Raw genomic sequence first — 23,101 nt, forward strand, 5'->3', positions numbered from 1 at the left:
TATCTACCTATTTCGCATCTTCTTTTTTCATTCATCTGTCGACAGACACTTAGGTTGTTTCCATATCTTGGCAATTGTGAATAATGCTGCAACCAATATGGGAATACAGATATCTCTTTTGGGTCCTGTTTTCATTTCCTTTGGCTATATACCCAGAAGTGGGATTGCTAGATCATATGGTAGTAATATATTTTGAGGAACCGCTATACTGTTTTCCATAGTGGTGGCACCAATTTATATTCCCATCAACAGTGCACAAGGATTCCCTTTTCTCCACATTCTCAGTAACACTTGTTATCTTTTGACTTTTTGATAATAACCATTCTAATGGGCATGAAGTGATATCGCATTGTGATTTTGATTTGCATTTCCCTCATGATTAGTAATGTTGAGTACTTTTTATGTACCTGTTGGCTATTTGTATATCTTTGTTTAGGTCTTTTGCCTTTGAGTGAGTGTGTGTGTGTGTGTATGTGTGTGTATTTGTGTGTTTTTGCAGGAAACTGAATTAAGTTTCATTTATTTTAGGGCAAACTCAAAAGGGTTTTCTTTTTTTTTTAGTATTCCCAGCACATTATTACAAAAAAACCAACCCCCAAACAAAATCCAACCTGCTGGGTGTGAGGAACATGCTTGTGAACACAGTCCCAACAGTACTATTTTGGTGGTTGATATTTCAGAGCATTTCGTTTTTCATTTCCAGAGATCATTGTTAGCAAAGTCCTGTGGGATACTACAAAGTTCTTATTAGCTGTTCTTCAATGTGTAACATTATGCTTGATAAATAAAGGGTGCCTCTGCCCATTTTAAAATTCAGATTTTAAAAAATTCTTTATTGTTTAAAGTGTTACCTATGTGTCCCCTTTCCCCCATTGACTCTCCCCAGCCACTCCCACCCCCAGCACAGCCCTCACACCCCTAGTGCCTGTGTTCATTGGTTATGCTATATGCATGCATACAAGTCCTTTGGTTGATCTCCTCCTCTTCCCCACCCCCCATTCCCCCAACCCCACCTTCCTTCTGAAGTTTGGTGTAGCATGTTTATTGATTTGCGGATATTCTGCCATCCTTGCATCCCCGGAGTAAATCTCACTTGTCATGGTGTGTGATCTTTCTAATGTAATGTTGGATCCTATTTCTTAGAATTTTGTTGAGGATTTTAGCATCTATGTTCATCAGGGATATTGGCCTGTAATTCTCTTTCCTTTTAGTATCTTTATCTGGTTTTGGGATTAGGGTAATCCTGGATTCTTAGAAAGAGCTTGGAATGTGCCTTCCTTTTGAATTTTTTGCAACAGTCTGGGGAGGATAGGTTTTAGTTCTTCTTTGACTGTTCGGTAAAACTCCCCAGTGAAGCTATCTGGCCCAAGGGTTTTTGTTTACGGGAAGTGGTTTTTTTTTTTTTTAATTGTTTAAAGTATTACAAATAGTAGAACATATGTCTCCTTTCCCCCCTGTTGACCTCCCCCCGGCCTCCCCTAACCCCACGGCACATGCCCTCATCCCCCTAGTGTCTGTGTCCATTGGTTATGCTTCTATGCATGCATACAAGTCATTTGGTTGATCTCTTACCCACCCCCACCACCACCCCTCCTGTCCCCCCAGAACACTCCCCTGCCTTCCCGCTGAAGTTTGAAAGTCTGTTCAATGCTTCTTTGTCTCTGTATCTATTTTTGCTCATCAGTTTATGATGTTCATTATATTACACAAATGAGTGAGATCATGTGATGTTTATCTTTCACTGACTGGTTTATTTTGCTTAGCATAATGCTCTCCAGTTCCATCCATGGTGTTGGAAATGGTAAGAATTCCTTCTTCTTTATAGCAGCATAGTATTCCATTGTGTAGATGTACCACATTTTTTCTAATCCACTCATCTGCTGATGGGCACTTAGGCTGTTTCCAAATCTTAGCTATTGTAAATTGTGCTGCTATGAACATAGGAGTGCATATATCCTTTCTGATTGGTATTTCTGTTTTCCTGGGATATATTCCTAGAAGTGGTATTACTGGGTCAAATGGCAGTTCTATTTTTAATTTTTTGAGGAAATGCCATACTGTCTTTTACAGTGGCTGCACCAGTCTGCATTTCTACCAGCAGTGCAAGAGGGTTCCTTTTTCTCTACATCCTCTCCAGCACTTGTCGTTTGTTGATTTGTTGATGATAGCCATTCTGACAGGTGTAAGATGGTACTCGTTGTTTTGATTTGCATCTCTCGAATGATTAGTGACTTTAAGCATGTTTTCATATGTTTCTCGGCCTTCTGTATGTCCTCTTTCAAAAAGTGTCTATTTAAGTCCTTTGCCAACTTTTTTATTGGATTGTTTATCTTTCTTTTGTTAAATTGTATGAATTCCCTATAAATTTTGGAGATTAAACCCTTATTGGAGATAACATTGGAAAATATGTTTTCCCATCAGTGGGCTTTCTTGCTGTTTTGTTGATGGTTTCTTTTGCTGTGCAGAAGCTTTTTATTTTGATGTAGTCCCATTTGTTTATTTTCTCCTTAGTTTCCATTGCCCTAGGAGTTTTATCAGTAAAGATATTGCTACGACAAATGTCTGCTATTTTGCTGCCCATGGTTTCTTCTAAGATTTTTATGGTTTCCTGCCTTACGTTTAAGTCCTTTATCCACTTTGAGTTTATTTTTGTGCATGTTGTAAGTTGGTGGTCTAGTTTCATATTTTTGCATGTATCTGTCCAATTTTCCCAACACCATATATTGAAGAGACTGTCTTGACTCCATTGTATGCTCTTGCCTCCTTTGTCAAATATTGATTGAGCATAGTGGCTTGGGTTGATTTCTGGGTTCTCTGTTCTGTTCCATTGGTCTATATGTCTGTTCTTGTGCCAGTACCTGGCAATTTTGAGAACAGTGGCTTTGTAATATAGGTTGATATCTGGTATTGTGATTCCTCCAACATTGTTCTTCTTTCTCAAGATTGCTGCAGCTTTTCAGTGTCTTTTTTTATTTCATATGAATTTTTGGAGAGTTTGTTCTAGGTCTTTGAAATATGCTGTTGGTATTTTAGTGGGGATTGCATTGAATCTATAGATTGCTTTGGGTAGTATGGACATTTTAATGATGTTGATTCTATCAATCCATGAACACAGTATATTCTTCCATTTGTTTATGTCTTCCTCTATCTCTTTTTTCAACGTCCTGTAGTTTTCCGAGTACAGGTCTTTTACCTCCTTAGTTAAGTTTATTCCTAGGTATCTTAACTTTTTTGGTGCAGTGGTAAATTGGATTGTTTTTTTCGTTTTTCTTTCTGTGAGTTCATTACTGGTGTATAAAGAAGCCATAGATTTCTGGGCATTAATTTTGTATCCTGCTACATTGCCGAATTCATTTATTAAGTCTAGTAGTTTTTCAATGGAGTCTTTAGGGTTTTCAATGTACAATATCATGTTATCTGCAAATAATGACAATTTTACTTCCTATTTTCTGATTTGGATGCCTTTTATTTCTTCTTCTTGTCTGATCTCTATGACTAGTACTTCCAGTACTATGTTGAACAGGAGTGGTGAAAGTGGGCATCCCTGTCTTATTCCTGTTCTTAGGGGAAACGGTTTTAGTTTTTGCCCATTGACTATGAGGTTGGCTGTAGGTTTGTCATGTAAGGCTTTTATTATGTTGAGGTCGGATCCCTTTATTCCCACTTTGCTGAGAGGTTTTATCAGGAAAGGGTGTTGTATTTTGTCAAATGCCTTTTCTGCATTAATTTTTATGGTTATGTGATTTTTGTCTCCAATTTGTTTATGTGATGTATCTCATTTATTGATTTGTTGATATTGTACCAACCTTGCATCCCTGGAATAAATCCCACTTGGTCATGGTGTATGATCTTTCTAATGTAATGCTGGATCTGATTTGCTAGAATTTTGTTTAGGATTTTAGAATCTATGTTCATCAGGGATATTGGCCTGTAATTCTCTTTTTTTGTAGTGTTTTTATCTGGTTTTGGAATTAGGGTAATGCTGGTTTCATAGAAAGAACTCGGAAGTGTGCCTTCCTCTTAAATTTTTTGGAATTTTAATAAAGAAAAAATAAAATTTTTTTTTAATAGTCTGAGAAGGATAGGTTTTAGTTCTTTGAATGTTTGGTAAAACTCCCCTGTGAAGCCATCTGGTCCAGGGCTTTTGTTTGCTGGACGTTTTTTGATTACTCCTTCCATTTCCTCCATAGTTATGGGCACTATTCAGATTTTTTGTTTCTTCCGGATTGAGTTTTGGGAGGTTGTATTTTTTAGGAATGTGTCCATTTCTTCTAAGTTGACCAGTTTGTTGGAATATAGTTGTTCATAGTATATGTATGTGTGTGTGTGTGTGTGTGTGTGTGTGTGTGTGTGTATTTTTTTACAATCCTTTGTATTTCTGTGGGGTCTGTTGTTATTTCGCCTCTTTCATTTCTGATTTTGTTTATTTGGGTCCTCTCTCTTTGCTTCTTGGTGAGCCTGGCTAGAGGTTCATCAATCTTGTTTATCCTTTCAAAGAACCAGCTCTTGGTTTTATTGTTCTTTTTGCATTGTTTTTTTGGTCTCTATGTCATTTATTTCTGCTCTGATCTTTATTATTTTCTTCCTTCTGCTCATTCTGGGATTTTCTTGTTGCTCTCTTTCTAATTCTTTCTAGAGTAAGATAATTTATTACCAGTTTTTCTTATTTTTTGAGGTAGGCCTGTAATGCTATGAACTTCCCTCTCAGGACTGCTTTCACTGTGTCCCATACCTTTTGGATTTTTGTGTTTTCATTGTCATTTGTTTCCAGGATGTTTTTTATTTCTTCTTTGACCTCTTTGGTAACCCAATTGTTGTTTAATAACATGCTATTTAATCTCCAAGTGTTTGACCTTTTTTTATTATAGTTGATTTCTAATATTATTCCATTGTGGTCTGAGAAGATACTTGATATGATTTCTATCTTCTTGAATTTGTAGAGATTTAGCCTGTGTCCTAATATATGGTCTATCTTTGAAAATATCTCATGTGCACTTAAGAAGAATGTATATTCTGTAGCTTTGGAGTGAAATATTCTGAAGATGTCAAGTCCATCTGATCTAGTGAGTCGTTTAGGATTGCTATTTATTTGTTGATTTTTGTCTAGAGGATTTATCCAGTGATGTCAATGGAATATTAACCTTTTGCACTCAGATGTCGAGTGTGGCTGGACACGGTTAGCATTAGAATAAAGGAATCAAGAAAAAAACAAGCGAGTGCAAAGGGTTAAAGTCCCCTACTATGATTGTATTGCCATCGATCTCTCCCTTGATATCTGCCAGAAGTTTTTTTTATGTATTTGGGTGCTCCTGCATTGGGTGCATGTATGTTTACCAGAGTTATATCCTCTTGTTGTATCGATCCCTTTAGTGTTATTAAGTGACCTTTCTTGTCTCTTGTTATGGCCTTCACTTTGAGGTCTATTTTGTCAGATATAAGTATTGCTACCCCAGCTTTTTTTATTTTTTTTTTCATTTTCTTTTGTCTGAATGATATTTTTCCATCCTTTCATTTTCAGTCTGTGTGAGTCCTTTGTCCTGAAGTGGGTCTCTTATAGACAGCCACTTGATGGGTCATATTTTCTTATCCATTCAGCCACTTGATATCTTTTGATTGGAGCATTTAATCCATTTACATTTAAGGTTATAATTGATAGGTACTTGTTTATAGACATTTTTATTCTTTATGCCTGTATTCCTTCTTCCCTTTCCTTTTCTTCTTTTTACAGTAGTCTCTTTAGCATTCTTGCATTGCTCGCAAACTCCCTTAGCCTTTTCTTTGTCTGCATAGTTGCTGATTTCCCCTTCAATTTTGCACGTTATCCTTGCTGAATAGAATATTCTTGGATTCAGTCCCTTGCTTTGCATCACTTTGTATACTTCATTCCATCCCCTTGTGGCCTGATGTATTTCTGTTGAGAAATCAGTTGATAATCTATTGGGAGATCCCTTGTAGGTAACTCTCTGTCTCTCTCTTGCAGCCTTTAAGATTCTCTCTTTGTCGTTAACATTTGCCATTGTAACTATGACGTGTCTTGGTGTCGGTCTTTTGGGATTCATCTTGTTTAGGACTCTCTGTACTTGTGTGACTTTTCTCTTCCCCAAATCAGGGAAGTTTTCTGTCATTATTTCTTCAAATATGTTTTCTAATCCTTGCTCCTCTTCTTGTCATTCTGGCACCCCTATTATACAGATGTTACTTCTTTTCATGTTGTCCCAAAGCTCCCTTAGGCTCTCCTCCTACTTTCTAACTTTTTCTCCAATTGCTATTCAGATTGGGTATGTTTTCTGCCCTGTCTTCTAACTCGCTAATTTGGTCCTCTGCTTCTTCTAGTCTACTGTTGAAACCTTCCATTGTGTTTTTTATTGTAGCTATGTCATTCTTGATTTTTTTCTTGATTCTTACATAAGTTGTTGATTTTCTCATCCAGCTGGTTTAAGAACTGTGTGACCCTTACTTTGAATTCTTTTTCTGACATATTGCATGCCTCCGTTTCATTTAGTTCTTTTTCTGACGATTCCTCCTTTTCTTTCCTTTGGGAGTTGTTTCTGTCTCCCCAATTTTGCTCTCACTGAGGAGTCCAGGTGCCAACTCTCATGGGGCCTGTGGTTGAAGCAGAGGGCTTGGCGGGAGGGTCACAAACTCTGGGATTCTTTGGAGGTCCCAGATGCTGGTAGCACAGGGCCTGTGGCTGAAGCAGCTGAGTTGGCAGGAATATCATGCACTCTGAGACTCACTGTAGGGCCCAGGTGCCACTTAGCATGGGGCCTGTGACTGAAGCAGCCCGCTTGGCGGGAGGGTCATGCACTTTGATACTTTCCGCAGGGCCCATGCACTGGGTAGCATAGGGCCTGTGGCTGAAGCTACGGGCTTGGCGGGAGTGTTGCGCACTCTGGGACTTGACCGAGGGCCCAGGCGCTGGGTAACGGGCCTGCGGCTGAAGCGGTGAGCTTGGTGGGAGGGGATTGTATTCTGGGAGTCACAGGAGTTTGTGGCTGGGGAGGCAGGAGTCCTGAAGTCTGTGGGTCTGCAGATGAGGTAGCAGGTCTTTGGCCAGAATGAAAATCAGATATTTTTTGGCTATTGTTGTATGAATTCTTTGTATATTTTGGATATTAACCTCTTATCAGATATATGAATTACAAATATTTTCTCCCATTTTGTAAATTGCCTTTTCATTTTGTTGATTGTTTCTTTTGCTGTGCAGAAACTGTTTGATGTAGTCCCATATTCATTTTTGCTTTTGTTGCTTATGCTTTGGGTATCCTATATAATAAAAGGGTAATATGCAAATTGACCCTAATGGTGGAACGACTGGGAATGACCAGTTGCTATGATGCTCAACGCAGGAGCTGCCCCCTGGTGGTCAGTGCACTTCCACAGAGGGAGCTCCGCTCAGCCACAAGCTGAGCTGATGGCTGCAAGTACAATGGCGGTGGTGGGAACCTCTCCCAAATCCTCGGCAGTTGTACATCCCCCAAGGGCTCCCGGTCTGCCAGAGGGATGTCTGACTGCCAGCTTAGGCCTGATTCCCTGGGGAGCTCCCGGACTGCAAGAGGGTGCCGGCCGGGCTGAGGGACCCCCTGAGTGCACGAATTTTTGTGCACTGGGCCTCTAGTCATATATAAAAATTGTTACCAGATCCATGTTGCTGTGTTTTTTTTTTCCTAGGAATTTTACCATTTCAGGTCTTATGTTGAAGTCTTTTATCTATTTAGAGTTAATTTTTGTGAGTGATATAAGATAGAGGTCCAATTTTATTCTTCTGTTCTTGTTTATCCAATTTCCCCAGTACTATTTATTGAAGAAACTGTCCTTCCCCATTGTCAAATATTCATTGACTGCTTATGTGAGGTTTTTTTCCTTGGCTCTTGCTTCTGTTCTATTGGTCTTTGTGTCTTTTTACTCCAGTCTATTTTCTGCTAACCATTTAACTTTTTGATTGCATACACTCTATCCTTTTACCCACCCCTTTTGTTTTTGATGTCACTATTTACATCTTTTTATACTGTGTATACATTAACAATAGTATTGTAGTTATAGCTATTTTTAATACCTTTGTTCTTTAATCTTTATACTAGAGCTAAGTAGCTAATATATATATGCGTTACAATATTAGGCTAGTCTGAATATGACAATATTCTTATGTTTACAGTATTCTCAAGTCTGTTGTTTATTTTCAAATGTTTTCATGTTACTAATTAGTGCCTTTTCATTTAATCTTGAAAAATTTATATCAGAATTTTTTTGTCAGGCAGGTTTAGTGGTGATGAATTCCCTCAGCTTTTGTTTATTAGGGAAAGTCTTGCCTTCATTTCTGAAGGACAGTTTTGCTGGGCAAAGTATTCCTGGTTGGTAGTTTCTTTCTTTTAGCACTTTGAATATATCATTTCATTCTCTCCTGGCCTGCAAGGCCTCTTGAGAAATTCAAGTGCATTTACTATGTTTTATGCCATCTTCTTTTATTAGTTGAAAGTATATTCTTAATTTAAGAATATTTTTATTTTGATATTTGAAAAAAACATTATAAGAATAGTATAAAAATTCTTGTATACTTTTTACTTAGATTCACTAATTGTTAACATTGTCTGTATTTGCTATATCATTTTTCTCTACATATTTATACACAATGCATACACACGTATTTGGAAGTGAGCTGCATACTTCATGTTCTTTTATCCCTCAATATGTGAGTGGATATTTCCTAAAGGACAAGATCATGCATTCACACAGTCACAGTACAATAATTACAATGGATAAATCACATTGATTCAATTCTATCATCTAATCTGTAGATCTTATTTCTTTGCCCCTTTAGTATTATTTATGGTCATTTTTTTTAGTGTTTTAAGAATCAATCATGATCTTTTATTACATTTTGTTTTCATGTCTCTTTCATCTTCTTTAATCTGGAAACTTCTTTTAGTGTTTCCTTTTTTTTCATAACATTTACAGATCTGAAGACATACAGGCCAATTATTTTACAGAATATCCTCTAATTTGACTTTGGTATTTCTTTGTGATGGGACTCAGGTTATACATTTTGTACAGGAATACCTCTTGAAGTGAGGCTAAGTCCTCAGTGCATGACATCAGAAGGAAATGATATCATTAGTTCCATTATTAGTTTGTCTATTTTGTTAAATTTTTAAAGAACCAGGATTTTGATTTACCAATTAGAGCTACTGTTTTTCTGATTTCTTTCTCATCAATTTTTGCTTTTGTCTTTATTTCCTTTCTTGTTCTTTTGTTTTGGTTTACTTTTTTTCTCTAGCATTTAGAGTTGGGAATTGATTTTCATTCTTTTTTTCTTAATTAACAGATCTATTTCAGGTTATGAATTTTCCTCTGATCACTACTTTAAATGTGTACCATATATTCTAATATATAGAGTTTTGATATTTTAGAAATTAGGTAATTTAACTTTAGATTTTCCCCTTTTACCTAAGAATTGTTTAATATGTTTAAAAAATGTTTCCAGATAGAAAAGCCTCTTTGTTTTTTTGTTTTATTACTTCTAGTTTTATTTCATTATATTCAGAGTTTGTAATATTTTTACATGTGGAACTTAATGATGTTTTCTTTGTGACGTAATAGATCAAATTTTTGTGAATGTTCTGTGTGTGTGCTTGAGAAGAAGGTGTATTCTCTATTAACAAGGTATAAAGTTCTAAATGTGTAGCCACAAGATCTACCTCATTGATTATCTTCTGTATCCCTATTTATTTTTATCAAATCTTATATTGAGAGTAATGTATTAAAGTCTCTCTTGCTATTATTGTTTTAATTTTTCTTTGCATTTGATGTTTATGTTTCTTTGTAGAGTCAGGTATCTCCATTCTTATAAAGGTGCTTGTTGCATGTTTCGGTACATGGATCTCCATAAATATTGTATCTTCATTGTGAAATACGGATTTTAGCATTTGAAAGTGTTCTTTGTCACACTGAATGGTTTTTGGCTTCAGTTCTACTTTGTTTAATACAGGAATGAAACTTCTGCCTTCTTATTTCTAAATTGCCTGTTCATCTTTGCTTATCCTCTTATATTTAGCCTTTCTGAATTATTGTGTACTAGGTGTGTCCCTTATAGTCAACATAGAATTGGGCCTTGTCTTGTTAGCCAATATGAAGATCTTTTTTTTTTTTTAATTGGTGAAGTTTCTTGAAGCACTCATTGATACAGTTATGTTTGATGTCAACTTTGTCATTATACTGTAATTATAGTTTTCTTTCTCTATGTTCTTTTTGATATTTAGGAAGTTTGTAATTTTGTTCTAGTTGGTTTCCTTTTTTTTTGTATCTCTCTTTTATATAGCCTTTAATTCCCTGTTTTCTTACTTATCCTTTTACTGTCAGGTGTGTTGGTTTTAAGTGGTACTTTTTGGTTTCTATCCATTGCCTATTCAACAAATAAATTGTTCTACATTCCCATTATTTCCCTTTTTTTCTCCATCCTTCTCCCCATTTTTAGCTGTATACTTTTTTGCTTTCACAGAAAATAAAACATTTATGTATTATTCTTCCTTGTATATTTCTATTTTTGTTTTAATCTTAGAACTACAATTAAATATATTAAATGCTCATCGTAGTTCTTTTATGTTATTTCTCTAGTTAACTCTTGGTTGGCTCTCTCAGATAAAGCTTATTATAGGGCTTTTGAATAAAATGTTCCTTGAGTTCTTAAAAGGTTAAAAGTTTTTTTTTTTATAGCTTTGATATTTGGACAACTTAGCAGGATATAAAACCTTTGCTTTATATGTTTTTTTCCCTTAACTTTCTTAAAAATGCTACTCCACCCTGGGTTTGCTTTGAATGTTACCTTTGAGAAGTCTGATGCTAGGATAATTTTCTTGCCTTTTAAAATAATTTGGATATTAAGACACTTGTATCTAGTGACTTTAAATTTATATTCTAATATTTTACCATTTAAATTTTATTTTCTTTTTATTTTAAATATTGCCAAGTTATGTCTTGGAGTTTATCTTTCCAGATCAATTTTTGCTTTCTAAAAACAGCCCTTTCATATATGGATTCAGTTTTTTGTTTTTAAGTTTTGGATTATAATGTTCCTTATTAAATGTTTATTTAATAATTCTCCATTAAACACATTATAATTTAATCTTTATTTTTGAGGTAGTTTTCCATTTTCTTGGATTTATTGCCCGAGTTCAATCAATTCTTGTTTTTGTTTCTTTCTGATTTTTATCCATTTTAGGTATAGCGCTTAAAATATATTTCATTTTGTTTAAATACATTTCATTTCATTTAAATAAAGTGTGTTTTAGTTTTCTTCTGTTTTTTTTGGGGTTTTTTTGGGTGTGTGTGTGTGGGGGTGAATTTTCATTAGCTGAAATCTTTCAATTTAAACTTTCTATTTCTACTCAAGTCAATTTTGGTAAATTACATTTTCTTAGGGACTTACCCATTTTATTTAGGTTTAATATTTTGTCATTGTTTTGTTATATTGCCTTGTATGGATATATACAATTGCATAGTCCCTTTTTAGTCAAATACAGTAACATTGGTTCCAGGGATTAGGTTGTGAGTAAATTTGGGGGATTATTCTTAAGCCTACCATAGATAGTAGTATATTATTTTTCTTGTTAATATTTCACATAACCTTACTCTTCAAAGTATAAACATTAGAGACAAATGTGAGTTCATAAGGGTTTGAATTTTCCCAATTTGTACAGAAATCTCATTACAACTTTTTCTTAGGATTTGTCCTAAGTTCAGACTTAGAGCTAGCATTGTCTTACAGAGGAGTCTTTCTGATGCTTTGATAAATAACTGCCTGTGAATAGACTATATTATGGATATTTTACTTAATATACACTGAGTGGCCAGATTATTACGCGTTCAGAGATCATAATAATCTGGCCACTCAGTGTACTTCATAGCAACTAATGTTCAGTGTACTACCTGTAAGTTGCTTGAAGACAACTCCATTAGGTTGAGGTCTGTGGAGCCACTAAAGAAGATCTCACTTTTCCTGGTTTATTTGTTTTTTTTTGGTAAAGGCTTTATTTACTACTAGCCCTACACACGAATCTGTGCACCAGTAGGTCGCTGCTGCCCTCCTGTAGCTCTCTGCCCGCTGCCCCGCCCTCCTGTAGCTCCCCCTGCATCCCCCTCATAGCTTGCTGCCCTGCCCCCGCCTGTAGCTCTTCACCTCTTCCTTGCTTGCTGCCCTGCCCTGTCCTGTAGCTCTCCGCTGCCCACTTGTAGTTTGCTGCCCACCCTCCTGCAGATCCATGATCCAGTCGTTATGTGGTCGGTCGTTACGCCCTGAGGATAATTAGCACATTCCTCTCTTATTATATAGGAGGATAGTTAACACTAGAGGCCTGGTGCTCTGTGGGGTAGGTTTCTCAGCCCGGCCTGCACAGTCCAGGAGCCCTTGGGGGATGTCTGATTACCATGGAGGTAGGAGAGGCTCCCATCACTACCGTTGCACTCGCCAGCCATGAGCCTGGCTTCTGGCTGAACGGCACTCCCCCTGTGGGAGCGCACTGACCACCAGGAGGCAGCTCCTGCGTTGAGCGTCTGCCCGCTGGTGGCCAGTGCATGTTATAGCGGCCAGTTGTTCCGCCGTTCGGTTTATTTGCATATTAGCCTTTTATTATATAGGATACCACACAGTCGACCTATTTAAAGTGTAATATTTGGCCTGGCTGGTGTGGCTTAATGGTTGAGTATCAACCTATGAACCAGAAGGTCATAGTTTGATTTCTGGTCAGGGTGCATGCATGGTTGTAGGCTCTATCCCTGGTGGGGGTGTGCAGGAGGCAGCCACTTCTCTCTCATCATTGATGTTTCTATCTCTCCCTCTCCCTTCCTCTCTGAAATCAATAAAAATATATTTAAAATATAATATTTGATGATTTTTAATATATTCACAGATTTGTACACTCTACAATCAATTTAAAAACATTTGTGTTACTCCTAAAAGAAAACCCATACTGTGTAACCCCAAACTCTTGAGCCCTACCTAATCTATTCGTTTGGTCTATTTTCTATCTCTGTAGATTTGCTAATTCTGGACATTTCATATATATAGAATCATGCAATATGTGGTCTTTTATGTCTGGTGTGTTTTACTTAGTATGTTTTCAAGATTCATCCATGTTGTAGATACATCAGTGCTTCATTTAATGGTTCCATAATATTTCATTGTGTGGATATGTCACATTCATCAGCTGGTGGATGTTTGGGTTGTTTCTGCTTTTTGGTCCCCTAGCTCTTTTTTTTTTTTGTTGTTAATCCTCACTTGAGGATATTTTTCCATTGATTTTTAGAGAGAGTAGAAGGGAGGGAGAGCGGCAGAGAGAAAGAAACATCGATGTGAGAAAGATACATCGATTGGTTGCCTTCTGTACATGCCTCAACCAGGGCAGGGGATCAAGCCTGCAACCTAGGTACATGCCCTTGACCAGGATCAAAACTGGGACCTTCAGTCCATGAGCCAATCAATGCTCTGTCCACTAAGCCAACCTGGCCAGGGCTGGTCTCCTTGATCTTTTAAGTTTCAGTCTAATTGAGAAATAGACAATTGGAGAGTAAAATATCAGCTTTATCAATGATGAAGATGATTACAGCATAAAGCTTAGCTCTCTTAATTTTCTACGCTATAGCGATTCTTCCCTCTCCCTCTCCCAGCTTTTCAACACACAGGGCAGAGTCTGCTCCAGTCACTTTATTTCAGTGATGAGCAGAGATGGTGCTCCTGGAACAGGCTCTTAGTAGGAGAGAGAAACCAGAAGAGATGAAGTCTTGTACTATCTCTAGAGAAAGAGGGAGGAGGATGGGACCGTACCACTTCAGAAAGGGAACAGTCCCTGCTTTAGGAGTCGACACAGGCTGGATACTGGGAGCGAGATGGAATGACTCCTTCTAACGCGAAGAAGACTGATATTTTAGCCTGGCCAGTGTGGATCAGTGGTTGAGCACTGACCTATGGACCAGGAGGTCACTGTTCAAATCCCAGTTGCAGCACATGCCCGGGTTATAGACTGGATCCCCAGAGGGTGTGCAGGAGGCAGCTGATCAATGATGCTCTCTCATTGTTGATGTTTCTAGTTCTCACTCTCCCTTCTTCTCTAAAATCAATAAAAGTATATATTTAAAAAAAAAAGAAGACTTGCCGAAACTGGTTTGGCTCAGTGGATAGAGCGTCGGCCTGCGGACTCAAGGGTCCCAGGTTCGATTCCGGTCAAGGGCATGTACCTTGGTTGCGGGCACATCCCCAGTAGAGGGTGTGCAAGAGGCAGCTGATCAATGTTTCTCTCTCATCGATGTTTCTAACTCTTTATCCCTCTCTCTTCCTCTCTGTAAAAAATCAATAAAATATATTAAAAAAAAAAAAAGAAGACTGGCATTTTAGTTCTCATAAGTTAAAGCAAATCATGTTTTCTTTGATTATGAATTATGAAAAGTTTCTTCAAATCATACATGTAAACAGTTGAACAGTGTAAATGATGGCATTTATTAATTGTAATATATAGCTTGTTGTCCCATAATTTATAGGTTTCTTCATCAACTAAAGGAAGATAATTCTGAGTTAATTAATAAACTGTGGACTGATATTCAGCAGAAAATAGCCACACAGTCACAAATAACAAGCTCTCTAGGAACTCCATCATCCACCTCTCCATCAGAGGAAAAAAAAGGTTTGTTTTCACATGGTATTATTTCTTACAGATCATAGCTTGCTTTATTTTTTTCTTTCTTGAACACAGTAATTTTTAAAGAAGCTATTTGAGTTTTGACTGTCTTAGACTAATTGAGTAAAATACTGATTGATCTGTGAATTGAAACGCTTCAGTCTTTTTTTTTTTCCACCTGAGATGCTTTTGGAAATACCCTTTGTTTTAGCTGCTCTGAATGCGACCAATGCTGTCAAGAGAGTCCACACCAGGCTTCAGCCTGAAGAATCTTCGGAGTCTCTAGACTCGAGCTACGTCGTGGGACAAGTGCTGAACTCGAGGAAGCAAAAGCAGCTGTTAAATAAAGGTCCCGTCCCTTAATTCACAAAGATGAATTATTAGACATGTAACCTGACATGGCCATCTTAATGTCTTAGTAAATGCTTTTCCTTTCAATCATCCAGTTGGATCTACTAGCTAAGTATGAATTTGTTGAGTCGTAGCTAAGAAATGCCTCCTTTTATCCCATGTAGCCCTGTAGAATGATGGTTCTATACATTCCTTATAAACCTGGTTTAATCAGAATAGATTTTTGTGAGAAAATTGTGATAACTTCTATAAAAATCTTTTATTGTGAACAACAGCCAAAGATTTTTCTAGTAGTTGTCTAGTGTAATTTTGCCTGACCTGAAAATAGAATGATTTCTGTCATTATCAGTGAAAAGAAAAGCGGAGTTGTGTGCCCCTTCCAAGCAGAAGGGAAACATGCTGTCATCTAGCACAGCCTCCACAGACTTATCAAGTAGCACCAATCCCAGCCTGGATGTACTCAAGCACATGATACACGAAGTGGAACATGAAATGGAGGACTACGAGCGGTCGACGGGACGCGAAGTCAAGGAACCGCAGAGCAGTCAGGGTCTTACAGGCTTTACCCTGTCGCTGGTGAGCTCCCTCTGTCGCCTGGTTCGGTACCTTAAAGAGGTAAGCAAGCGCATGAGGTTATTAGTAGGGTCTCCTCTTCAGAGTGCTGGTGGAAAGGTGTAGGGTTTTTTCTTTATACCTAATTGTTTGCAACTTCCAAATAAAGTATAGTCACATTTGAATAGCTTTGTTTAAAATGCCTCAGTTTTAGATTATGTGCAGTGAAGGTTTATCCTCTTCATTTTCCTCTATAAGCTGATTCATGCATCAGCTAGCATGTTGGTACATGCTCAGGTAAGTGATGCTAATTTTAATATAAGCCTTAGTGAAATGTAATTGGGAAAGTGAATCTGCTATAAGTAAAATATCTTGCGCTAATATTGACTATTGCTATTTGGCAGGTATAGATTAAATAGAGCTACTAATGTGTCCTCGGTCTGCTGCTTTCCTCTGCTTCCTGCACCCTTTTAGTTCAGTTTGAAGAGTAGCATGCCTGTTATCTGTAGACACAGATTGGGAAAATCCCTTACGTTATCTGCATGACTGGTAACTTGGGCTTTCCTTCAGTATCTTAGTGGCAGATATTTTATTGTTGTGAAATCATTTATAAGACAAGCAAGAATTGTTTCTTTAATTCATTTGTGAATAATAATCCACAGAATGCTGTGGAATTAGAGTTAGCTATGTAGTTCATCTTTTAAAAAATCTATTCAAACTATTTTTATGTGGTAATTTGTTAAACATAAAATATGACAAATATTTGAGGAAGTGTTATTATTTAAAAATTTGATTCATCTCTGTAACTCAGAGGTTTCAATTCAGAGGTCTTCAGAAAATTGCTTTTTAGTGAAAGATTTATTATGGTATCTGACTTAGGAAAGTGTTAACATTCTTCCACCCTCAAGTCAGGGATCTCCAGGAGTGTACTTTTGGTACTTTTGAAAGTATTACAGGCTTAGAAGCAAGTACTTTTTAGTTAATCACTTGCTTTACAAAGCTCAACCACTTAAACCTGTTGTCATTTATTTTAAACGAGAGGCCTGGTGCATGAATTTGTGCATGGGTGGGGTCCCTCGGGGTGGCCTGCAGGGATTGGGCCCCAGCTCATGCCCTCAGGCTCACAGCCCCAGCTTGCACCCCCAACCTTGCAGCCCCGCAGCCCTGCCTGGCACCCCAACGTGTCCTGGCCCCGCCCCCTCACCTGCTCCACCCTCCCATCTGTGGGGCCATTGGTCGGGCTGGGACCCCCGCCCGGATTCCTTAGCACCTGGGAGCCAGGCAGCGGCCCCGCCCCCTGCTGCTGCCACTGGTCGCCATCTGCGGGGCGATTGGGGCCCTTGCTTACACTTGCCTTGGCCGGGCGCTGCCCACTCACCTGCTCCACCATCTCGCCGCGGTCCCGCTCTTGTTGGGGCCCATCAGGGCCGGCAGCACCTCCACTGCCACCCACTGCCAGCACTGCATTGCTGATGCCCGCCATGTTCCGTGCTTCCCCCTGGTGGTCAGCGCACATCATAGTGAGTGGTTGAACTCCCGGTCAAACAATTTGCACATTAGGCTTTTATTATATAGGAGGATTATATTTTAACAGATTTAATTTTCAAATTGCTGATCTATTCACATGCTATGAAATTTAGAGACACAGAAGGGTATGTGATGAAAAATCTAATTCCCACACCTAACTTCCATTTAACCATTTTGCTTCTGTGTAGCCAACTATTACCAGACATCAGTACATCCTTCCAGAGATGGTCGATGTGTATTCAAGCAATATATATATGTACTTCCCTCCACTTCCTTCTACAAAATTTTAGTTATTCAATTCTATATACCAGCCTGTTTATTGTGTTTTATTTGAAGAAGGGGGAGAGGATAAAGCAGCACATTTTAATGAAACATATACCTTTTAATAAAAATATTTAACTCATTACTGTCACATAATATATATTTTGTAAGTATTTTCTTCTTTGACAACTTTGAGTAGAAACTTTTAGTTTTCAACATGTGATGCTATTGATGAGAGTTTATTTGACTTTTTTTTTTTTTTTTTTGTAGAGTGAGCTCCAACTGCGTAAAGAAGTAGAGACAAGGCAGAAACTGGAGCAGGCATTAGGTGATCATCGAGAGCTCATTGATGCTCTGACAGCTGAAATTCTATTTCTTAGAGAAGAAAATACTGCTACCCAGGTACTCAGATGAGATCCCAGACTTTTCTGAGTTTACTAGTATAAAACATCTTCAAGAATGTCTGAGATTCCTTCTAGTTTTCTTTGGTTTAGTTGTGCTGATGTGATTACTTGTACTTCTTTATTATCATCAATGGTAGTTTTTATTGAAGATCTATTATATTGGAGTTACTATGTAGAAACTTGGACTATAAGTAGTATATAGATACAGATTATTATAATCTCTGAATGCATAATAATCTGGCCACTCAGTGTGTGTGTGTATGTGTGTGTGTGTGTGTGTGTGTGTGTGTGTGTATGTATATATATATGGCCTGGTGCATGAATTTGTGCATGGGTGGGGTCCGGCCAAGCCTGGCCAGGGGGAGGGGACATGGGCGGTTGGCCAGCCTGCCTGCTGGTCAAACTCCTGATCAAGCGGACAATTTGAATATTAGCCTTTTATTATATAGGATATATACTGAGTAGCCAGATTATTATGCGTTCAGAGATCATAATAATCTGGCCACTCAGTGTATATAAAAGCCTAAGTAACTGAAAAACCAAACAACTGAATGACCAGTCAACCAGTCGCTATGATGCACACTGACCACCAGGGGGCAGGTGCTCAATGCAGGAGCTGCCCCCTGGTGGTCAGTAGCTCCCACAGCCCTCCCCCGGGCCCTCCCACCCTGGCCGGCCAACCTCTTACATCTCCCCCCCTCCGCCCCCCCCCCCTGCCACACTGACCAATCTCCCACAGTCCCTCCACTGGCCAAACTCCCCCAGTCCCCCCACTGGCCAACCTCCCCCAGTCCCCTCTCCCCCGCAGCTGGCCAACCTCCCGCAGTCCCTTCCCCCAGCTGGCTGGCCAACTTCCCCTGGCCCCTCCCCCCTCACTAACTCCCCCCCTCAGGCCGGCCAACCTCCCATGGTTCCTCCCCCACCCTCCGGCCAGCCAACCTCCTGCGGTCCCTCCCAACCCCCCACTGGTCAACCTCCCATGGGACTGGGAGAGAAGGCCCTGATTGGCCCCAATCGCCTACCAGGCCGAGGGACCCCACCCATGTACAAATTTGTGCACTGGGCCTCTAGTATAGAATAAGTCGACTATCTTCAAGAAACTACTAAATAGTGGAAAGGCAGAATCTACATTTAAATTATAACTACCAATATTATAGTAGTTTATTAAAAATGTTTAATGAATGTTATGATAGCTACTGTTAATTGCAGAAGAATCCTTCTGCAGTTGTATGTCATTAAGTTGTTTATAGTAAATTCATATTTATTAGATATGGCTAATCATTCCTTTTTAATACTGTGTAAATATTTCTTCTAGAAAACCTTCTTGCCTCCATGCTGCATTAAATATTCTTCCTTTGTGCACTTTTGATATTCTCTGGATATTGCTCTCATTGTATTTACCAAATTGTGTTACACACACATGGGTACCTGTCATCAGAACTGTGAGCTGCTTGAGGACAGACACTTTTGTTCATCTGTTTGTTCTCAAATGGTGATTATTACAACTTTATTTATCAGCCAAAAGAGAATAGAAAAGCATTAGTTGGTAGACAAGTTGCATTTGTATAAATGGACAGTAGATATCAATCACGAAATTTTTAAAAATGATGTATATAGTTCACATGCCATTTAATTCTCCCTTTTAAAGTGTACAACTCAATGAATTTTAGAGGTATACACCAACACCATTACCTAATTTCAGAATATTTGTGTCACCCCAAAGAGAAACCCATCAGCTGCCTTCTCTTCTCTCCTCCATCCAGCCCTGGGCAACCACAAATTTACTTTATGTTTCTATAGATTTTCCTAATTGGGATATTTCATATAAATAGAATCATGCAATATGTGGTCTTTTGTGTCTGACTTCTTTCACTTAGCATAATGTTTTCAAGGTTCATCTATGTTATAGCATGTATTAGCATTTCATTTCTTTTTATCACCCAATAATATATACATATTTTTAATCCTCACCTGAGGATATGTTTTATTGATTTTAGAGAGAGAGGAAGGAAGAAGGGGGGAGAGAGAGAAACAGTTGCCTCCCGTATACATCCTGACTGGGGATCGAACCTGCAACCTGGGTATGTGCCCTGACCTGGAATCGAACCTGTGACCTTTCGGTGACATGAGGATGCTCCAACCAACTGAGCCACACCGGTCAGGACCAATAATATTCTATTATATGGCTATACCATATTTTGCTTTTCCATCTTTCAGTTGATAAATATTTGAATTATTTCTACTTTTTGTGTATTATGAATGAACAATTTTTCTGTGAACATTTATGTACAAATATTTGAGTGAACATAAGGTTTTCAATTCTCCTGGGAAGATGGGCAGTTTTATAGTGTACTAATTTTTTCAACAAATTTTTATTGGGCACCTATTCTGGGCTTGGCACTGTTCTAGGTACAAGAAATATAGTAGTGAACAAAAAAGAAACCTTTGTCCTCATAGAGCTTATGTTCTAAACAAGTCTTAGAAAGAAGAAAGAGTAAAGTATGTTATAAGTTGATGGTGATATGTACTATAGAGAAAAATAAAGCAGGAAGTTGTAAATGGGATGGTCCAAGCCTTCCCGAGGAGGTGACATTTGAGCAAAAGCCTGAAGGAGGTGAGGGAGCGAGCATGCAGACAGCTGAGAGATGAGCCATCGCACAGAGTAGCAACTGCAAAGGTCTTGAGGAGGGAGGGTGGCTACTGAGCTCAGAAACATTAAGGAGACCAGTGTGGTAGGAGTAGAAGGTAGGAAAGAGAGAAGTAGGAGACAAGAGCAGATAAGCCTGATCACGTGGGGCTGTTATGCTGAGTGAGATGGGAGACCACTGAAGGGTTTTGAGTAGAGAAGAGACATGATCTTATGTAGGTTTTAAGAGGATCAGTTTGGGCTAGTATGTTGTATCTAGGACAGAGAATACTGCTCTTTCTTAGTTTATGGTGCCCTTAGTGTCTTAAGACACCCCTAGGCCAAAAGAAATACCTAACACTTTCTTTTAAAAAAAATTTCTTTATTGATTATGGTATTACATATGTGTCCTTAATTCCCCCATTACCCCCAAAACCCACCATTCATGCTCTTACTCCCCTGTTGTCTGTGTCCATTGATTAGGCTTATATGCATGCATATAAGTCTTTTGGTTGGTCTCTCCCCCTTACCCCCACCCTCCCCTACCTTCCCTGAGGTTTGACGTTCTGATTGATGTTTCTCTGTCTCTGGATCTGTTTTTGTTCATCAGTTTATGTTGTTCATTATATTCCATAAATGAGTGAGATCATGTGATATTTATCTTTCTCTGCCTGGCTTATTTCACTTACCATAATGCCCTCCAGCTCCATCCATGTTGTTGCCCTAACACTTTCATTTATTCAGTAGTTAGGTTCAGATAACTTATGAAGTATTTGTCTTAATTTATGTGCTATTTGAAAAAAAATGATGCATATAAATTGACAGAAAAAGTCATATTTTTATTCATGATTAAATAACCACAATTATTTACTATTGGAATATGTATACCTATTGGGTACTGCACAGCTTCTGAAAGCTTGGAATCATATTGGACACCATCACTCTTATTTCCTATTCCACAATAATTTTTATGCAGCATTGCTTTTTCACATAGCAACTACTAACACCCAGCCTTGTGAATACATGGCATAAACAAAAGGAACATATCTTGGTCTAATGTGAACTGCCTCAAGCTAGTAGTTCACTGGTACCTCACAGAACATTTGTGTGTCCCTTAAAAATATGAAATGTCCTGTGGGGCCCCTAGGAGGACACTGTGTTGCCCCAGTGTGCCTCGGCCTTGTTTGGGAAACACAGTGTAGGACTATACTCCAGGTGGTTAAACACAGAGGCATTGTATTACAGACAAGAATTACTGGAAAAATTCAGGTGAGACATGACAGCGCGGTCTAGATTGAAAGTGGAAAAGGTGGTGAAAAGTGACCAAATTCTGAATATATTTTGTAGGCAATCAGTAGGATTTGCTGATGGCTTGGATATGGGGTAAAGGAGAAGATGTAAGAGGAGAGTTCAAGGTGATCCAAAGTTTTGGCCTGGGCAGTCAGAAGAGTGGAGCTGTTATTGATGAGAAGGGGAGGGTCACAAGGAGTTTGGTTTTGTACATGTTAAGTTCGAGAAGCCTCTGTCAGTTCTAGATGGAGATGTTGAGTAGGCCATTGGATATATGAGTGTGGAATTTGGGAACAACTTTGACTGATATAAAAATGTTTAATATAATTCATTCAGTAGTCCTACTTAAAATATTTTTGACTTCTGATTACATTTGATTTTTATCAAATGTTTGTACATCTTGGAGTTATAAATAGATATATATTTTCTCTTAACATTATTTTAAATTATGACCATAAATGTTTATAGTGCTCATGTTTATCACTTTAAAAGCCTGTGTTATATTCTGTTTAGTTTCCTGCATCTGATATAACTATCTCTTGGGGTAGTTAGTTTAAGTCAATATCATCTATATAAAAGGTTTTGTAAGTTGAAAGCCTTATAAAAAGGTTAATTCTTATTGTTGTAGCATGTATTTATTAATTAATAATATTCTATTGTTTATTTAACAATTCCTCTATCATGAGACTTTTAAAATATTTATAATTATGTATTCTTATGAATGTATTGTTTTAGTATTTGAATGAAAGTCAGAAGTTCCTAGAGTATTTAAAATAATGATAGAGTTATACAAATCTAGGTGATGATTTGATGTCTGATATGCCAATGATGTTATTTCATTCTTTTTTTGCTAGGCGAGACTTCAGCAGTATATGGTCACAACAGATGAGCAACTTATATCGATCACACATGCCATTAAGAGCTGTCCTGTGATAAATAACAACAAAGCAAGTCTGGCAGCAGAAAGGGGAGCCACGAGTAGTAGAATTACAGGCAATCCAGGTGAGTGGGTCTTATTATTCCGGATTGGCATGAAAATATTTATAGAGTAAACAAATGAGCAAAACCAGAAACATATGGTTTTTTTACATATATAACATTGTCACCACTATAATTACTGCTAATATTTATTGGATACCTTCTATGCCAGATACTTTTAAAGTGTTTTACATGTATTATTTCATTTAATCCTCATAATAGTCTTATGAGGTAGATGTTATTGTCCCCATTTTTTAGGTGAGATAACTAAGGCTTAGCGAGGGTTGGCAAATTAGCAAAGTCACACAAATAAAGAGTAGCAGAACCAGCTTCCTAGACCATGGGAAGGATTTCATGCCAGTATTCTTATTCATGGTGCCTCAGGCTCAGGTGGAGAAGAAATGGTCTTGGAAAGAAAACAGAAAACACTGAACTTTAGAAGTTCATAA

The 23,101-nt window shown here is 38.1% G+C and overlaps 1 protein-coding gene across 2 annotated transcripts in view; it reads left to right on the forward strand.

Annotated features, from left to right (window-relative positions):
- The window catches only part of SPICE1 (spindle and centriole associated protein 1), a 79,908-nt gene that overhangs the window by 42,407 nt on the left and 14,400 nt on the right, over positions 1–23,101 (forward strand). For both annotated transcript variants that reach the window (XM_054713965.1, XM_054713964.1), the window contains exons 8-12: positions 14,527–14,669; positions 14,875–15,012; positions 15,364–15,629; positions 17,625–17,756; positions 22,529–22,676. In XM_054713965.1, coding sequence (XP_054569940.1) covers positions 14,527–14,669; positions 14,875–15,012; positions 15,364–15,629; positions 17,625–17,756; positions 22,529–22,676 — 827 coding nt within the window. The remainder of the gene's footprint in view (positions 1–14,526; positions 14,670–14,874; positions 15,013–15,363; positions 15,630–17,624; positions 17,757–22,528; positions 22,677–23,101) is intronic.

This window comes from Eptesicus fuscus, chromosome 3 (assembly GCF_027574615.1).
Source record: "Eptesicus fuscus isolate TK198812 chromosome 3, DD_ASM_mEF_20220401, whole genome shotgun sequence".
NCBI classification, from domain to species: domain Eukaryota; kingdom Metazoa; phylum Chordata; class Mammalia; order Chiroptera; family Vespertilionidae; genus Eptesicus; species Eptesicus fuscus.